The 13,956-nt window shown below is 43.6% G+C and overlaps 1 protein-coding gene across 1 annotated transcript in view; it reads right to left on the bottom strand.

The window, feature by feature from the left end:
- The window catches only part of LOC123995652 (ras-related and estrogen-regulated growth inhibitor-like), a 46,785-nt gene extending 33,243 nt beyond the window's left edge, over window positions 1-13,542 (bottom strand). Inside the window, exons 1-2 of the mRNA XM_046299301.1 lie at window positions 13,287-13,542; window positions 7,913-8,086 (exon numbers count right to left, since the gene is read on the bottom strand). Coding sequence (XP_046155257.1) covers window positions 7,913-7,973 — 61 coding nt within the window. The 5' untranslated portion in view covers window positions 7,974-8,086; window positions 13,287-13,542. The remainder of the gene's footprint in view (window positions 1-7,912; window positions 8,087-13,286) is intronic.
- Between the last annotated feature and the right edge of the window lie 414 nt (window positions 13,543-13,956).

Below are 13,956 nucleotides of genomic sequence, written 5' to 3'. Positions count from 1 at the left end.
AATGAGGGTATTCCAAACAGCATGCAAACCGGTCCACACTTTCTTGTAGGTTCTTGCACAGGGCTGTTCAGTGCATACCAAAGAGCTATTGGTAGGGCTGTGGCCGTCATTACATTTTGTCAGCCAGAGATTGTCAAGCAAATCACTGCCGGTCTCATGGTAATTGACCATTAATTAACTAACATAAACACATTTAGCATCTCCTGGCTTCCACTGATGCAGACCGTAGGAACATCTACATTTTAAAGAGTCAAATCAAAATCCAATCAAATTTTATTAGTCACATGCGCAGAATTACAACAGGCATTACCTTATAGTGAAATGCTTACTTACAAGCCCCTAACCGACAGTGCAGTTTCAAATAATATGGATAAGAATAAGAGATAAAAGTAACACATAATTAAAGAGGAGCAGTAAGAAATAACAATATATACGGGGGGTGCCGGTACAGAGTCAATGTGTGGGGGCACCGGTTAGTTGAGGTAGTATGTACATGTAGGGAGAGTTAATTAAAGTGACTATGAATCGATGACAACAGAGAGTGGCAGTGGTGTGGAGAGAGGGGGGAAGGGGAGGGGCAATGTGAATATTCTGGGTAGCCATTTGACTAGATGTCCAGGAGTCTTATGGCTTTGGGGTAGAAGCTATTTAGAAGCCTCTTGGGCCTAGACTTGGCACTCCGGTGTCGCTTGAAGAAGTCGGTAGGGCGAGAGCCGTGCGGTAGCAGAGAGAACAGTCTATGACTAGGGTGTCTTGAGTCTTTGACAATTTTCTGACACAGCCTGGTATAGAGGTCCTGGATGGCAGGAAGCTTGGCCCCAGTGATGTACTGGGCCGTTCGCACTACCCTCTGTAGTGCCATGTGATCGGAGGCCGAGCAGTTGCCATACCAGTCGGTGCTGCAACCAGTAATCTAATAAATCTATTGAATATAGCCTACACCATCACAATAAATCCATGATTTATTTTAGACATGTCTAAAGAAACATGATACAAAGAAAATTTAGTCTATTTCAGCCTACTCTGAGTTGTCCCTGATCTGGCTATGCCATATGGCTGTGGGCTACACTAGTTAATTTAGCAGACAAGATTAGCTTAGAATTCTGTGGCATTATTTTATGTTATTTTATAGTTTGAAGAATACAATTGAACATAGCTGAATAAAATAGAAAGGATATTTTCTCCAAATGGTTTCAGAGGGAGTGTGTACATGCAGCTATTCTGTGTTGCAAGTTTAGTTGTTATGCAAGTTTAGTTGTTATACAAATGTCGGGCTATATGTTTAGATTTTTATGACATTCTAAGGCTGCATGACGAGACTCTAATGATGATTTGAAAAAAGTTGCATGAAAGGAATGAGCTCTGCTTTGTTTCTTGCGCAGGCTGCACACACTTCATCAGTCTCTCATTCACAATTTGACAACTAAACCCATGATAATACTCTCACCAGGCCTCAAATTTCCCGGCGGCATCCCTCGTGTGGCCATAATGCCCCCTAAAAAAAAATCCAGTCCTTTTGCAGCCAAAGTGGCCGTTGTGCCCTTGGGCTGAATATAATAATTATTACATGATTTCATATGTGTTATTTCATAGTTTTGATGTCTTCACTATTATTCTACAATGTATAAAATAGTCAAAAATTAAGAAAAAACCTTGAAGTGTGTCCAAACTTTTGACTGGTACTGTATGTATGTGTGATAGAAGGGCATGTCATGAAGACCTGTGGGGGGTCCTGTTCCCAGAATGTCATAAAAACAACCTGACTACAACAAAATAATACACACTCAGTGCTGAGCAACAGACTGACTGTGTGGTCTATAATATAAGCACCTAAATTATGGTGAACGTTCATCTTCGGGGCAGCAATACCTGCCCGTTTCTTTGTTTTCCAAAGGCTCAACTCCTCATCCTTGCCCTTTCGGTGTGAAAGACTGTTTACATATATCTCTTATACAAGACACTTGCATTAAGCTGATTCATGGTCTCCTTGAGGTGTTGGGTTGGAAACCATAAACAGCAATATTTCTGGGCTGAGAGGAGAAGAGGAGAGCAGCGAGCAGGAGACGTTATTATTGTTATCTCTTCTTCTCCATTAGGCAGGGATGGAGGGAGCAGAGGGAGAGAGAGGCAGGATGTTCGGGGAGCTAGCCGACGGGCCCTTTTATGGGGCCACATTTCGCACTCAATAAACCTTGTTTCCACTTTATTTGGACTCCCCCAAAAAATACACCACGCTGCCGTGTGTGTGTGTGTGTCACAGTTTGTGTGATTGCCAGTGTGTGTGTGTTTGACAAATAGCATCTCCAGACTCCAGCATCTCTCCAATGAGTCAATATGCCAAAGTCTGAGAAGCCCTGGAACAGACTCCATCCACACAGTCTGTCAATATACTCTGTTGCTTTATTAGACCTTGGTCTATGTGTGTCTAAGGAAGTCAAGACATCTTTCCAACCAATCAAAACTAAGTCTCACGAACACACAGAGTTCTCAAGCCAAGAAATGTCCCTTGCCATTCCCTGAACCAACCAATCAGGGATAGACAATACTTAAACCCGGGTCTTACCAACCAATCCAAACCAGCCAAGTCTCACACACACCGTCCTCCTCAAGCCAAGAAACTTCCCTTTCCTGAACCAACCAATCTTCTGTTTATCATAGTAAATGTTTTCTGCTGGCCAACAATCCAGTGATTGTGCATGTGTATCTTTAATATGCAGTCACGCTCCCATTCTCTTACAGAAATAGTGCCCATTAATATCATCCTGTCTCCAGGAGACCAAGAAGGAAAATGAGGTGATGCTGACAGTCTGAAAGTCACCACGGAAAACATGAATCTATTGGAAACAGAGGCAGAAGGTGTACTGTGCACTCCAATGTAAGGAGATTCCTTTTGAGGAAGGGGGCGATAAGTTTGCACTGAAGCCAGGATGTTTTTGTGCCAACTCATACTGCAATAACTCTAATAAAGTACCTTTTATGAAGGCCTCTCGAGTGATGCACTAAATCACAGTGCTAGCTGTGCCACAAGAGATTCTGGGTTCAAGTCCAGGCTCTGTCGCAGCCGGCCGCGACCGGGAGACCCATGGGGCGGCGCATAATTGGCCCAGCGTCGACCGGGTTAGGATTTGGTTTGGCCGGCAGGGATGCCCTTGTCCCATCGCGCACTAGCGACTCCTGTGGTGGGCTGGGGGCAGTGCACGCTCACATGGTCGCCTGGCGCACAGTGTTTCCTCTGACACATTGGTGCGGCTGGCTTCCGGGTTAAGTGGGCATTGTGTCAACAAGCACTGCGGCTTAAAAAATAAATATCCATATAGTCTGTGGGATGTGTGTAACTGTGTATGTCATCCTGATTATCGTCATCATAAACAGCAATATTTGTGAGCCCTGAACGAGGTTTGAGTAATCTGATGTTATGTACCACATCGAGAATCTATGTTACTTATTGAAGAGACAAGATGAATCATCCCCTTGCAAGTGTGGTAATATTTATCATATTTACATGTATTATTAACTGAGTGGTTTGAGCACTGAATGCTGATTGGCTGACGGCTGTGGTATATCAGACCGTATACCACGGGTATGACAAAACATCAATTTCTATTGCCCTAATTTCATTGGTAACTAGGCTGTATCACAACCGGCCGTGATTGGGTGTCCCATAGGGTGGCGCACAATTGGCCCAGCGTCGTCCGTGTTAGGGTCTGGCCGGGGTAGGCCAACGTTGTAAATAAGAATTGGTTCTTAACTGACTTGCCCAGTTAAATAAAGGTTAAATAAATAAATGAAAAATAAAAAGGTAGAGTAATGGCCTACTGCACGTTCTACTCTAACCCTAAAATCCTTAATGCAAGTGTCAATTTGCAATTAAGCTCCGGGTCTTTAGCTTCCGGAAAACACCGCAGTGGTTCTGTCAGGTTAACCTGGCTACCGATAAATTCTCAGAAAGCAATCACACCCACCTTCTCTCTGACTCAAACTCTCTCCTTATCCACTGATAACCCCTGTCTCCTTATCCACTGATAACCCCTGTCTTTCTGAATGTAAGTAAGCCGATATGGTTGAAAAACATAACACGTATATTTGACATCGGAATCTGTAGAATTGTACAGAAAATTAGCAAAAGCACTTAGCTTTGGCCAAGTGCCAATGTTTCGTCATATTCCTTTCAGAAAGGCGGTGACTTTCTCTTGTAATTGACGTTGGAGGCGGCTGTCACCAATTCAAAGCTGTCGTCCGCAAACTGTTTGGTCAAAGACGTCAGTTTGAGAGTTGCAACGGCTGGACTTCTGAGAACCACACTGATCCGTCTGACCTCTTCTTTCAGGTTTGGATCGAGTCTTCAAATGAAAATGTTTTACAAACTGGTGCCTGATACACCACAAAGCTGCTAGCCTAAATGTCTCCTCGCCCCCATTTCCTCAGACTTTTATCAGTACACTCTGTGCTGGAGAGCAGTACGTCGCTCTCATGTATTGTGTTGTGAGTCATGTGGTTTTGAAACATTTGTTTCTGCGAGCCATGATCAGATGTAAATCTCTTATGCACATGTCTAATTCGTCAGGTTAGCAATGGCAACAAGAACGTCACAGGGCAGGGCTACTCAACGACTACTTCAGGAGGTCCAGTGACACAAATTTCCCTCGGTGGCAAAGGTCCGGATGGATATCGCTCTTTATTGGCGCTGTGGTACAGCGTAGTAACAAACAGAGTCATGTAAAGCGTTACGAAACATGTTGCTATATAAAATGTGCATTAAATATATTACATGAGACGATAAAATGAATTACAACTTCTTTATTTTGAATGTAAACACGCGCATCATTGCTGAAGAACAAAAGTGGTTGCACAGTTGTCTAAGCACTGTGAACCATTGTACATTGGGCCTTGAATGATTAAATAATACTGACATGAAACACACTGCCCGTTTTCTGGAGAACTGAAGATAATCATCTGAGTGATCAGAAAGTCACTGTGGGCCATGCAACATTCATGTGTAAGCCACTCTGGGCCTTGCTCTTGCATCAATGAGATAAATTGTGCTTTCTGTTTCCTGCCAATGCTTTGAACTTTGGCACAAATGGTGTGCGAGCAACTTAGATAACGTTGCAGGTGTTCATCGGTGAGCCCGGTGTGGTATTTGTTTAAAAGAAATAAAGTTCATTGTGGAGATTCACAGCTGTATGTGGAGCCAAACATGGTCAGGATGTGCAGTGCCAGATTCCTGAGAAAATGGACATCAGCTTTCCCCAGAAAGTAACAGGGTCACAACCACCAGCCTGCTCCTTCAAAGACACATTTTATTGCAGCGCAATCAACTCCATTTTGTCGTTTTGCAACATCTGATCTGTTTTGCTTATCTGACAACGTTGTCACATTTGTGACCAGGAAGGGGTTCTGGATGAGCAGCAGCAGTTCTCTTCCAACAGTGAGTCATCAAAGCTCCAATTTCTTCCGGAAATCCCGGACTGCTGTTATCATATCACACACTGTGTTGTTCTGTCCCTGCAGCTTAACATGGTCGATTAAGGTGTGATGTGATGTCTGTCCAAAATGCAACTGTTTCCATCTTTTCCTCATCTTCCAAAAACTCAGGAAACTGGGTTGCCTTATCACTCTTTTGCGCTGATAAGAAAGGCTTTGATTTCCTCCCGAATGGCCCAAAAGCATTCCAAAACCCTGCCTTTGCTGAGCAATATGATATTGTTGTGCAAATCTGGCATTGGCCTCTGTTAGAAAGCCTCGTAGCAGGCGGTGTTATCGGGATGATGTTGCTCTCAAAAGTTTCATCATAAGTTGTCATGACCTCAGAATACTCTTTTCCCAGACTGGCACACAGCACAGATTGATGGGTGATGCAGTGGTATGATGTCAGGTTTAGGGTGGTCCTTTTTCAAACGTGCAACCAGTCCCCTCTCTTTTCCTATCAAGGCGGGAGCTCCGTCTGTGCTGATGGAGACCACTGACCTTCAGATCTCTCCCCCTTTTTGTCAGCATCCCTTATGGGGTATCCTCTCCGTGTGTGTGTGTGTGTGTGTGTGTGTGTGTGTGTGTGTGTGTGTGTGTGTGTGTGTGTGTGTGTGTGTGTGTGTGTGTGTGTGTGTGTGTGTGTGTGTGTGTGTGTGTGTGTGTGTGTGTGTGTGTGTGTGTGTGTGTGTGTGTGTGTGTGTGTGTGTGTGTGTGTGTGTGTGTCTGACCAACACCAGAAGCTGGGCATTATCCGTGTTATCTTTTGATTCATCCACAGCTAATGAAACGCATGATGCATTCTGAATGGCCTCATCCAAGGTATGAAGTTAATAAATCTTCAGCTAAAATGTCGGTGGGGATCTGTTTGATCTTTTCTCCTTTTCTGCTCATCTTTTTGTTTCAGCTTCAAGCCAGGTGTCAGCAACTTCACGCATGCATTCTTTAACCAAAATGAGCGTCAGAATTTGTTGTTGTTGTGTTTTACCAAAAACCCAGGCTATCCTCAGGGAACACTCCCAATAAATGTAGTTGGGCTGTCAGGGAATTGACAAGGACTTTGAGTTGGTTGACCTTGTCTGTTCTCACCTCCGTGGTTATGGTATACTCTGGATCGATCTTACTATGCAACATTGGCACTTTTCACGAGGGCTGCGGACTCACTGCATATCGGGCACATTGGTTTTGTGCTGGTTGTGGGAAGAATTACGTTTCGTCTACACGTCTTTGGAAATACTGTTTTCGGCGAAAATTTGTATTTAAAAAAATAAAAAGCCATATTACTAAAGATACTTGTAACTAAGCTCCTATTTGCGTTATTAACAGTTAAACCGCTGTCAAATCCTTCTGTTTCTGTCTGCCTGCTTGTCCCGAGGTTCCATAGCCTCATGTATTTGCATATAACCTCGCGATTGGAATAGACGGGGCACTAGTAGAGGTGAGTGTTGCGTCGAGAGAGAAAAATAGGTTGCTGAGTTAGAGAGGCCGCGGCACCCGGTTGATTTTTGAAAGCGGTCTAAAAATGATGTATTTACTTTTATATAACTAAATGAGATGTTGTTCGGCCCGTATTGACCCTTCTCTGGGTCCGGACCACGACCGCACGCCGCCAGTTGAATTTGGCTGTCATAGTTGGATGATGTGTGTAAAGTCTTGCAATGTACAGGGCTGGGCTGTAAAACTCATACTTCCCTTTTATAGAAGTGGTACTCCTTATTCCACATGACCTATTAGTGGTTAATAACACGTGTCCATTGCGAAGTACATCCTGTTGCCTGCCTGTACAGTGTGCAATACTTACAATACTATATGGGTTATCATGGAAAACAGTCCCTGATTTGACCTTCACAGACTGCAGTGTTACATAATGGGATGATTAAACATGGATAACATTCAAAGAAATACTTTTCAAACGCCATGGAGAGCAATCGGTCTTCATTTGTGCCGTGCAAGAGACATATGCTCTTCATTATCTTGTTAGCTACTGCAGATATCGTCCTAAACAGCATACTAAATATGGGGCCCCGTTTGCCATGTGCATTAGTCTATACAGGAGCGTTAAGGCAGTTTGCAACGGTGATTCAGAATGTGTTGAATTGGCTTGGGTAAAGTAAGGGTACTTTCAGACCAGAACAACAATCATCGGTTATTTTAGTAGATTGTTTCTAGTGTAAACATCAGTGAAACATGGGAACTAAAACAAATACTGCTCTTCTAACAAAAAATAAGCCCATAAGCCAAAGCTCACTGATGCACTCCAATAGATGAACAAAGAGAAAGACACAAACATGGAAAGACAGACAGCCAGAAGACAGACAGAGAGAAACAGACAGAAAATCGTGTAGACAGTCCAACAGATAGGCATTAGGCACATACACATACTGTATTGTACAGCGAACGGGCAGGCAGGGAGGCAGGGCAAGCAGACAGATAGCGGTCCTCCTACCTGATTTACCCACTCCTGCTCTTCCGAAAACGGCCAGCTTCACCTCAGGGCTCTTCGCCATGGCAGCAGGTAGTGACTGGAACCAGAACGGACCAATCACAGAGCTGATAGATTGCACAGGGGGTTCCGGGATCAGCGACCCATCCTCAGTTCAAGAAACGGGAGCTGGGATGTCTGGGAAAGCAAACCATCAAATATGGCTTTAAGGCTTTAATATGAAACAGCTTGTCACAAATCAACTTAGATGTACACTACCGGTCAAAGGTTTTAGAACAGCATTCAAGGGCTTTTCTTTTCTACATTGTAGAATAACAGTGAAGACATCACAACTATGAAATAACACATATGGAATCATGCAGTAACCAAAAAAAGTGTTAAACAAAAAAATATATATATATTTTATATTTGAGATTCTTCAAATAGCCACCCATTGCCTTGATGACAGCTTTGCACACTCTTGGCATTTTCTCAACCAGCTTCATGAGGTAGTCACCTGGAATTTCAATTAACAGGTGTGCCTTCTTGAAAGTTAATTTGTGGAATTTCTTTCCTTCTTAATTCGTTTGAGCCAATCAGTTGTGATGTGACAAAGTAGGGGGTATACAGAAGATAGCCCTGTTTGGTAAAAGACCATGTCCATATTATGGCAAGAACAGCTCAAATAAGCAAAGGGAAACGACAGTCCATCATTACTTTAAGACATGAAGGTCAGTCAATACTGAACATTCCAAGAACTTTTAACGTTTCTTCAAGTGCAGTCGCAAAAATCATCAAGCGCTATGATGAAACTGGCTCTCATTCGGACCGCCACAGGAATGGAAGAGCCACAGTTACCTCTGCTGCAGAGGATAAGGTCAATAGTTACCAGCCTCAGAAATTGCAGCCCAAATAAATGCTTCACAAAGTTAAAGTAACAGACACATCTCAACATCAACCATTTAGAGGAGACTGACTGAATCAGGCCTTCGTGGTTGAATTGCTGCAAAGAAACCACTACATGATTCCATATGTGTTATTTCATAGTTGATGTCTTCACTATTATTCTACAATGTAGAAAATAGTAAAAAGAAAAAAAAAACCTTGGATGAGTAGGTGTTCTAAAACTTTGGAGCGGTAGTTTATTTCCTGCTGGGATCTGAAGCTATGTGAAATGACAGACGAGAAGCCTTTAATATACAATTCCCAAAGGCAGTGAGTCGTAAAAATGGAAAAGGCACGCGATTCGAGGTTGTCCGGTTTATGTGGGATGAGGTCTCTGGATCCGAGAAAAGCATGTTAATGTCTAATGCAGGAAATAAATGTATAATGGGTGTATGTGTTATATTCTCTGTAGTTCTCTTCGTAATGAGAAATCAGGTGTAATGTACTTTGAGGCTGTCAAATGGCTGTGCTAATTTAAAGACCCTCAATGCGCTGCAAGCCATTTTGGCTCAGGGGAACAGGTGGCTGCAGGTCTTTCTGGCCATCCTCGTGCTGACAGGCAGTTCATCATTCTGATAATCTCTTATTATATAAAAGGAGCTCCATATCACTGGGGAGGGAGAGGCAATGTGAACCTCTCGGTGAAGCTGTGGATGTGTCAGGGTGCTGTGGCTCCTGTTTATCAATGGCTTAGCCCTGACACACACACACACACACACACGCTCACGCCAACTGAAGGATGGATGAGGCCCATCTGCAGGAGCGTTACCGCGAGCAACAGCATCACCACTGATATGTGTCACATACTCCTTTTTTGCGTGGCAGACTGTTAGCAGGTGCATTAATATCTGGGAGACAGAGAGAGAGAGAGAGAGAGAGAAAGAGAGCGAGAGCGAGAGAGAGAGAGAGAGAGAGAGAGAGAGAGAGAGAGAGAGAGAGAGAGAGAGAGAGAGAAAGAGAGAGAGAGAGAAAGAGAGAGAGAGAAAGAGAGAGAGAGAAAGAGAGTGCGCGCATATGTGGGAGGGCAGTCTTCTGAAATTATTCATTCAGATATAAAGCCAATGACTCCGTGCTCTAAATAACAGTCAATTCAGCACTAATCTGTTTAGCTAGAAACCAGCCGATCTGTGTTGCTGCTGACGCTAAAGATAACTGACAGAAATAAAACTCCAAACATCACGCATAGATGTACTATGCGTCACCTTTTTATAAGGAATGACGGGAAACGACTGCACATTTTCTCTTCACCTACGAAATGAACACTGTTTAATTAACACCGTACAAATGTATGTCTACGTCCTGGGCTGGCAGCTCCAATTGCGTTTTGTCCCACTCATTTAGAAAATGGGTGCTGCTCAGTACACCATATATACTGAGGGAAATTGTCTGCGTTCCAAATGGAACCCTATTCCATACATAGAGAACCACTTTTGACTAGAGTAGTGTCATTTGAGACACAGACAGTTTATTTCACACCAGGTTGGCTGAGATCACGAAGTGCGGTGAATTACCTCCCATTATCCATTATCACAATCTCTCTTAGACCCTGGCACTGGTGCCATCGACAGCCATCCCTCAATAACACTCACCCCTCACTGTCTTGTTGTGTACAGTCACACAGCACTCTCCTAGCCTTCCCTCTCAAATTGAGCCCTTATATGGTATGATTGTGCACCGTCTGTGCCCTGTCCTAGCCTCCCCAAGGGGCTTGAGTGGCAAACGAGTGTCTCAGTCAACATCGCTGAGGTCATCCTCTCCATCGCTCCCCTCCCATCATCTATCCCCCCATTTCCCCATCCAGACCCAATAAACAGAGAGACCCAGGAGACCTCTTTCTGAGGCCACACCACCACTCTGGGTTTATACAGCCTTATGCTGCTGCACCAGGGGCTGCAGTGCCAAGCTCCGTCTCTCTCTCTCTCTTTCCAGAGTGAGACATTAGCATCATCTATCTCACAACGTTTCTCTCCTGCCAAGGGAAGCTGAAGGTTCTAGACTGGAACACCCCGGTCTATCCGTCTGGCTTCAACGGCTGTCTCGCTTTGGAGACACATGTATCACAACGTTGCAACAACATTTAAACAATATTCCCCATCCGTGAGGCTACAGCTCTTCCGAGCACCCACCTAGTAGAAGTAAAGTCAAGTAGAACCAAGGCGGGACACACACACACACACACACACACACACACACACACACACACACACACACACACACACACACACACACACACACACACACACACACACACACACACACACACACACACACACACACACACATCCTGCTAACGTCATTGCCACTTCCCTTGGCCCACACTATCTGTAATAAAGGGGAGGCCAGATGAATAGGCGCAATAAGTCCTGTGATGGATTGCGTTAAGTGGCTGCTAAGTGGTCAGGGGAGAATGAGGCCGGGGCAGACTTGGTGACAAATTAAACACATCTGGAGTTTTAAAAATAATAACGAATCCTGCCGCAAAGAGCCTTGGGGCGATAGTGAGATCTGAGCATACTGTATGGTGATGTGTGTGAGAGAGAGAGGGGAGGGGAGGGGAGATATATGGGCGATAGGTGCATTGCCTCTCTGTAAATCTATACTCTACACAACTTTAAGATTCATTGCTTAAGAAAATACCATCAAAGCCTGTTAAAAGCGAGGACAAGGAAAATACAACGCGCTGGCGTTTCACCTGAGGGCTGTACACTCGGGACCTTGTCTAAACACTCCAAATAAGCACATTTATTTTTCTTTCCACGCCAAAGCCAGAGCTCTGTGCCCATGCCCAGTCCCCAGTGCCATTTATGTCATTTAGTGTTGAGTCAGCAGTGAATGTGGGTGGTGTCGTAGTTACTTCAGTAGATGGAATTACAGGCGGAATGCCTCCAAACCCTGGGTGGAGACCTGAGTCAGTGCTTTGAGCCATAGTGCACCACACGCTAAAGAAAGACCTCCAAAAACCACCGCTTTTTCAAAGGGACACTAAAAACCTGCCTGATGTGTGCACTGTTTTATCAGAGTCCATGTGGCAAATGACATTAGCAAAGATGTATTTTCAATGTTCACTTGTTGAAGAAGCTGTTGAAAAGGTTCAACACTAATTGTGTGTATTTCAGTAGGCTGCACCCTGCCTGGATAATATAATACAATAACATTCCAATCTTTCCAGGTGGTAAGTTGAAGGGCACATCACATTGAAAGATCACATTGAAAGATCTCACAATGTAAAATTCCATTATTTCATTCTGTCACATTGAGCTTATGGTATTAAGCAGTGGTTGCCTCTCGGCAGTCCCCTCGCCAATCCTGTGCGAACCCTGGTCTGAGGGTGTGTGTGTGTGTGTGTGTGTGTGTGTGTGTGTGTGTGTGTGTGTGTGTGTGTGTGTGTGTGTGTGTGTGTGTGTGTGTGTGTGTGTGTGTGTGTGTGTGTGTGTGTGTGTGTGTGTGTGTGTGTGTACTCTGAGAACATCAGATCTGTTACACAACACTCCACACAGCCAGCTCAAGTCATAGATGACATGAATGCGAAATGAGCAGCAGTAATGTGATAATTCTCACTGCTTGGCTTGCACAGGGAATGGGGGTGACTGACATATTAGACCATCTTCTACATTAAAAGCCACAGTATGTAACATTTCTAGTTGTTTCAATTAATGACATGCCCATTGTTTTTGGAAGAATATGACTTAAACATTCCTTTTTGGGCTTACTACAACAGTCTTCCCTTATTATTACCAAACAAAAAAACGAAGTTTACTCCATTGCTCATGTTTTATATTATGAACAAACAAAGTATAGCTTCAAGTAATGTCTTTCCATGAGCATTTTAATTGGCCTACAGATATAATAGAAACACCGTTCTCTTTGAATGTGAAAATATAATGGGCTGAATTTGATCCATTGTTTATGCGTTTGGCCATTTCTTTAGTGTATAGATGTTTTATTGTCACATAACCCTAAGTTGAATCACTGCGCCTATTGCTCAAGAGCACAGCGACAGATTTTCACTTTGTCAGCTCGGGCATTCGAACCAGCGACCTTTCGGTTGGTTATTTGCCCAACACTTTAACCACTAGGCTGCATGTGACAGATTGTGCTTGAATTATTTGTTCCTATCCAATATGAGCCGCAGAAAACATATCATAGTTGTCGGCCACAGGTAGGTAGGAGATGTGTCACATCATTAGTCTACAGTTGACATTGACATGCTACTGACGTGGAACCAACGCGTATGTGGAAATAGAACGGGAGATTGCATAATTACTTTTTAAAAAAATGAGAAATAGATATGAAACTAAAAGTACGCTGACTTAAAGTCGTTTTGACAGTTTTAGCTCTCGTTTAATGTAGCCATATGAACAACCAAGTGACTTCGGTTAGGTTACTTTTGGAGACCAATGTCATTCCATTCTGAAACAAGAAATCTTAATCTCATAATAAAAGATTGACTCACCAAACGACTGGTCAATGTAAAACAATCCTTGTTCTGAAAACAGCTGCGATGGAGGAACAAACGTTAATCAATGTTTCTACAGCTTGTGACAAGGAGAGGCGATGTCTTGACTCGAATCCAACAGATTCGGACCCAGCGTTCCTGAAGAGTCTTAGGAGCGCAAGGTGGACACATCTACTTGTCCTCTGATCCAAGCAGACTGAACTGTGGTCAACCACCCGCACTGCCAAGGTATCGCCAAACGAGGGTCAGCTGCAATACACGGAGTGGAGCTGCTGAACTTCTGTGTTTGATAGCATATTGGCGCGCTGCATACCGTTGCATCTGATGCAGCTGGAAGCGGAAGACACTAGGGCCCTCTACCGTCATTAAAATGAAATAAAACACCGTAGGCTAGACTCAAAAGAGGAACAAATAAGTAATTAGGTTACAATGTCATTTGAATAATCAATTGATATATCATGGTATTGTATTGAAAGTAATGATTGGTTACTATTTTAAGACAGAGATTGTGGACAAGTGCAAGAGCATAGTCTCTCTCTCTCTCGCTGTAGCTTAATTTGATCACATCAACAAAAAATGCAGCAATCTTAGTCAGATAATCAGATGTTCTACCTTCTTGCCCTTTGTGCTGTTGTCTGTGCCCAATAATGTTTGTACCATGTTGTTG

Source organism: Oncorhynchus gorbuscha, linkage group LG14 (genome assembly GCF_021184085.1).
Source record: "Oncorhynchus gorbuscha isolate QuinsamMale2020 ecotype Even-year linkage group LG14, OgorEven_v1.0, whole genome shotgun sequence".
Taxonomy (NCBI): domain Eukaryota; kingdom Metazoa; phylum Chordata; class Actinopteri; order Salmoniformes; family Salmonidae; genus Oncorhynchus; species Oncorhynchus gorbuscha.
The sequence above is the reverse complement of the archived record's forward strand: the minus strand, read 5'-3'. Positions and strand labels throughout refer to the sequence as shown.